This window comes from Symsagittifera roscoffensis, chromosome 1 (genome assembly GCF_963678635.1).
Source record: "Symsagittifera roscoffensis chromosome 1, txSymRosc1.1, whole genome shotgun sequence".
Classification (NCBI taxonomy): Eukaryota; Metazoa; Xenacoelomorpha; order Acoela; family Convolutidae; genus Symsagittifera; species Symsagittifera roscoffensis.
In genome coordinates this window covers 74,241,015-74,247,014 of record NC_087062.1, presented here as the reverse complement: position 1 = coordinate 74,247,014, position 6,000 = coordinate 74,241,015, and the positions used below count along the sequence as shown (strand labels likewise).

General features: G+C 33.4%; 1 protein-coding gene across 1 annotated transcript in view; it reads right to left on the bottom strand.

Annotated features, from left to right (window-relative positions):
* Nucleotides 1–922: 922 nt before the first annotated feature.
* Nucleotides 923–6,000, bottom strand: part of LOC134848760 (WD repeat-containing protein 48-like) — a 391,131-nt gene continuing 386,053 nt past the window's right edge. The window contains exon 15 of the mRNA XM_063866275.1: nt 923–1,223. Coding sequence (XP_063722345.1) covers nt 1,092–1,223 — 132 coding nt within the window. The 3' untranslated portion in view covers nt 923–1,091. The remainder of the gene's footprint in view (nt 1,224–6,000) is intronic.

Genomic DNA, 6,000 nt, shown 5'->3' with positions numbered 1-6,000 from the left:
AATTAGAAGAATCAAACCTGAGACTTTGAGTTTAGGAGTAACAGCCACGGAAGCTTTATAAGTCCAAAGAGATTAGAAGATTAAACACTTGCCACAAAGAAAGCAGAGAACCGATATTAAGTAATTTCCAATCCTACAGCGAAATTTCCTAATAAGTGAACATTTTTATTGAAGTTTCATTTGCGAGTTAGGTTAGAAAAAAAGATGATTCGTAATAACACACTAAGCTGATGCTAGTGTAATGAACTAAGAAAGGACATAATATTTTGAAAACCTTTTCAAAGAAAAATGAAATGACATCAAAGCTCATTAGAATGGACACTTTCTTGAAAAAATTAAATCAAAATAATCAAACTGGATCAATGAGTAATTTTAATAACTTCGCTGGGATAATAAAAAAAAATAAAATCGACTTTCGAAACTAGAAGTCGCTTAAGTTTTTTCACGCCATTCCAGCTTTTAATATTGGAGAGCGCGATTGAACTAACTTATAACAGATGCATTTGAATTGAACTCAAAAAGGGTATTAAGATCTAAGTGCATTCATAAATGCATTAATACGTATGAATGCACTTCACGACTCATCAAGACTTGTATGAAAACTCATCAAGACAATCATTAGTGCAAAACACATCGAGATTTCAGCCCCTCTCCCACACTATCTATCTCTTGCGTTAAATTCGAGCAATCAATAAGTTTTGACCAATTTTTGACAGGTAGTGTAATTAATTGTGTCGTGACACATTCAGTCATTGTGGCTGGAGCTATCAGCGAATACCCTGAAGCGTAATACCTTAGGGCAAAAATGTTCATTCAAATTATAATTAAATTAAATTGAGGAAACTATTTATATAACTAATGAATAGAATCAATCTTGAAAAATTACGAATATTAAGGGTGCAATTCCTGAAATTAACTGAGGTAGCGACCGCGAGATATTTACTAATGAATCGAATCCTGAACAAGTTCTGCAAAATATTCCGCATTATCTCAATGACCAGCTAGGATTGTTCTTTGATTGTTCTTTGTATTCGGGTCTATCGATATCTCTCTCTGTTAATTACCCAAGAATTAGAGCACCAAAAGGAGATTCATTTTTTACTGTTGTTTTGAGAGGTATGCGAGTCTTTGTCTTTCTGTTTGAACAACAGTGTCAAATCGCCACTAACTCCCCTCCAGATGAAGTGTTTTATCGTGCGCAGATCCCACCCAAGGTCAAGCACCTGAAACACAGAGGCGAAGTTGCACTTCGCATACACAAGCAAAAATATGACCGATAACGCTACTGGGGAAAAACAAGCTTCAATTTAAAGAGCAGTCCATGGAGCAGTAATAACATGAAAAAATTAAACGTAATAAAAATAAAATGAATTTTTTTTTGAATATGCAATATTTTGTAAAAATCATCCCCCCCCCCCCACACGCCATCTTAAGAACAAAGTGATAAAATTCGCTCCTAGTAACAAATCAATTATGGCAAATAAGATTCCTCCAACCAATTTAGAACGATTTCTATAACGGATTAAATCTCCGCTTACGCGTTAATCGCGCGAAATAAATCGCGTGTTAATTGTCCCAAATTGGCAATTTTTAGACCCCCATAACTTCACGAAAATTGATCACAGGTGAAATATCTTTTCAATTTTAAGCTCAGGACAACAAAACTTTTTGAATGATATAAAAAAATCCCGTCAAAAATAGCTAGTTAAATAGTCGAAATTTTTCTGAAGAAAAAAAACCACACCGAGCATAGATATTCCGTTACTTTCGTTACGAAAGTCGGAACAATAACAGTCTGTGTTAAAATCCTTAGCATGGACTGTTTTAAATAGCTGGTTATTGATGAAAATGAACACTTTCAAAATGAACACATTTTATCGCAACAATATTTGCGTTTTCAACAATATTTTACCTAAAAAAAGTCAGTTTGGCTTTGTTTAATCAAACGAGAATTATGAAAAACTTTTTGAAAAATTTTCTTTGTTTTTCTCTTTATCTCAAATATGGTGATCGGAAGTTTTATAATTCTTGGATAGCAATCGGCTAGCTTTGCTAAAACAATTTTAAATGTCATGATTGATGAGCTTTCACACAGATGCGAAGTTGCACTTCGCATACACAAGCAGAAATATGACCGACAAAGCTACTGGAAAAAATTGAATGAGTAAAACTTTGAGTCTACAAAATTTCTTAAGTGACGCACGCCAATTATGTGTCTAGATAATTGCTAAGTGAGTCAAGCCAATAAAGAAGCATCAGTAGTATCAGTCATTTTGAAAAAAAAATTACAACTAACATGCCTCAATTTATAAAGCGGATGCATTTTGGCTAGTATTCGAAAAGTTCATTAAAAAATCCGACCCTGCCCAAATTCCAACCCTCTTATTTTGTTGCTGGTCGCCTTCGCTACCTCTACGCTATAGAACCATGATACATTGAAGCTAAAGTGCTATTCGTTATATAATAGTCCGTGTTAATATCCATAGCATTGTCTGTACTTAATAGCTGGATCAAAATTAACACTTTCAAAATGAACACATTTTGTCGCAGCAATATTTGCGACTTAGGTTGAAAAAAAAGATAGTTCATACTATAACACAAGCGTTGCTTGTGTAATACACAAACTAGCTTCTATATGCGATTCTATGACATTACTTTTATATGGTAGAGATCAATGTTTTTCGGAAAAGAACTATTCTTTTTACTCCTTTCAATAATGGCCTTTATAAAGCGTTGTAACCGACAGCCAAACGAGTTAAAGTTGTGGCCAAGATTTCTTTTTAAAGACAGAACAAATTTTCACTAGCTCAACAATTCATTACACTAGAAGATATAAACTTGGAACACTGAACTGAATTACGTTGAAACAACAAATTATATTAATCAGACTAAACTGACTTAAAGAACACTTAGACGAATTTATGTGGCGAGAGTGACATGGAAAAACTCAAATTGAAGAATTTGAAAACAGTTTGTACAATCTTGCTTGGTAATTTATTCTCGCTTAATAAATGAAAAGGCCAAAATAATTGTTTTATACGGAACTGCAGCATTTTTGGGGTCCAAACATGCAAACTATTACCAAAGTTTTAGAACTCTTTTCAATACCTTTAGGAATAGCAATGCAAAACACAGAGGCAAAGCTGCACATTGCTAACACAACCGAGAAAACGGCAAAAAGTAGCTCTAAAAGCTAGAGAAATTATGAAAAAGGTAAAATTAAGCCTTAAGAAATATAACTTATCCTATTTGACGGAATCGAACCACTGATCTGGAAAGTCAGAGTCTGACGTCCTCCCATCTGCGCTATGCAATCTTGAATCTCTTAACACTCTAGTTGAAACTCCAGTTTTACGCCAACCCCGAAGCATTAACAAATTCCAATAATTTGATCCCTCAAACAAAATTTATGGCAACCAAACAGACGTATAATCAGCCAAAACTATACGACCGAAACAAAACAACAAACATAGCCAACAACCACTTGGAAAAGAGTCAATGAACGCCAGGAAACAAGAAAAAATGAATTAAAAAAAACTTTGTCAACTTTCGAACTAAAACATTAAACCATATGTTGGCTTATAACTTTTTGAATTTCAAAATCAATTTATTACAAACGCATTTATCATAAAACTCAATTTGAGATAACAAGGTCAATAGGTAATGTCTTTATTCTGCTGGTAAACCTGAAAACTTAAATCCATTCAGGAAATTAGAAGTCGATCACGTTTTTCGTGACCTTTATACTTTAGCTGTTCGATAATGAAGTTTTCCTTCCTTTTAATAAAGAAAATGAAATTACCTGAAGAACAAATCAAACGTCAAATACCGGAAAATCGAATTTTAATTATACACTACGCTCGCTATCGTGAAGAACGTGAACTAATTTTAAGACTTTTTCCTGAAAAAACAAACGTATAAAAACATCAAAACCTATATAAGAATCATAACGTTCATCAACTCTTAAAAACAATAAGCAATTAAAATGAAATGTAAAAAAATGGTTTGCAAGCAACACAAAAAAAATCGAATTAAACTTGCACGGAAGATCTCTATTGGCGAGACATTCGATCATTCTGCTACCATGAATGATTCCAAGGGATTTTGTTCTACTAGTTGTTCACCAGAAAGAAAAAGTCTATGTTCGGTAACATTGACTTACCTATCTAATGGTTGTAAAAAGATTGTGCGGTTTGTAAAACCTTGACTTAAATTTAAAAAAAGGAGACAGTGCAATATGCGATTCTATGACATTACTTTTATATGGTAGATATCAATGTTTTTCGGAAAAGAACTATTCTTTTTACTCCTTTCAATAATGGCCTTTATAAAGCGTTGTAACCGACAGCCAAACGAGTTAAAGTTGTGGCCAAGATTTCTTTTTAAAGACAGAACAAATTTTCACTAGCTCAACAATTCATTACACTAGAAGATATAAACTTGGAACACTGAACTGAATTACGTTGAAACAACAAATTATATTAATCAGACTAAACTGACTTGAAGAACACTTAGACGAATTTATGTGGCGAGAGTGACATGGAAAAACTCAAATTGAAGAATTTGAAAACAGTTTGTACAATCTTGCTTGGTAATTTATTCTCGCTCAATAAATGAAAAGGCCAAAATAATTGTTTTATACGGAACTGCAGCATTTTTGGGGTCCAAACATGCAAACTAATACCAAAGTTTTAGAACTCTTTTCAATACCTTTAGGAATAGCAATGCAAAACACAGAGGCGAAGCTGCACATTGCTAACACAACCGAGAAAACGGCAAAAAGTAGCTCTAAAAGCCAGAGAAATTATGAAAAAGGTAAAATTAAGCCTTAAGAAATATAACTTATCCTATTTGACGGAATCGAACCACTGATCTGGAAAGTCAGAGTCTGACGTCCTCCCATCTGCGCTATGCAATCTTGAATCTCTTAACACTCTAGTCACCAATAAGGCGGATAAACGCATGCTATTGAATTGTCAATGCTATGCCGCTAAAGTTTCTTATTTCCAAGTTGAGTTGAAAAAGCAGATTCCTAATATACAACTATGCTTGCTAGCTAGCTTGGGTAATCAAGCGGTACATACAAAGACAAAAAGACAAAACTTGGGTAGACGACCGTTGAGCTGAAAACAAAATTTTGAGCCATAAAAATTTTGAAACTCCAGTTTTACGCCAACCCCGAAGCATTAACAAATTCCAATAATTTGATCCCTCAAACAAAATTTATGGCAACCAAACAGACGTATAATCAGCCAAAACTATACGACCGAAACAAAACAACAAACATAGCCAACAACCACTTGGAAAAGAGTCAATGAACGCCAGGAAACAAGAATAAATGAATTTAAAAAAACTTTGTCAACTTTCGAACTAAAACATTAAACCATATGTTGGCTTATAACTTTTTGAATTTCAAAATCAATTTATTACAAACGCATTTATCATAAAACTCAATTTGAGATAACAAGGTCAATAGGTAATGTCTTTATTCTGCTGGTAAACCTGAAAACTTAAATCCATTCAGGAAATTAGAAGTCGATCACGTTTTTCGTGACCTTTATACTTTAGCTGTTCGATAATGAAGTTTTCCTTCCTTTTAATAAAGAAAATGAAATTACCTGAAGAACAAATCAAACGTCAAATACCGGAAAATCGAATTTTAATTATACACTACGCTCGCTATCGTGAAGAACGTGAACTAATTTTAAGACTTTTTCCTGAAAAAACAAACGTATAAAAACATCAAAACCTATATAAGAATCATAACGTTCATCGACTCTTAAAAACAATAAGCAATTAAAATGAAATGTAAAAAAATGGTTTGCAAGCAACACAAAAAAAATCGAATTAAACTTGCACGGAAGATCTCTATTGGCGAGACATTCGATCATTCTGCTACCATGAATGATTCCAAGGGATTTTGTTCTACTAGTTGTTCACCAGAAAGAAAAAGTCTATGTTCGGTAACATTGACTTACCTATCTAATGGTTGTAAAAAGA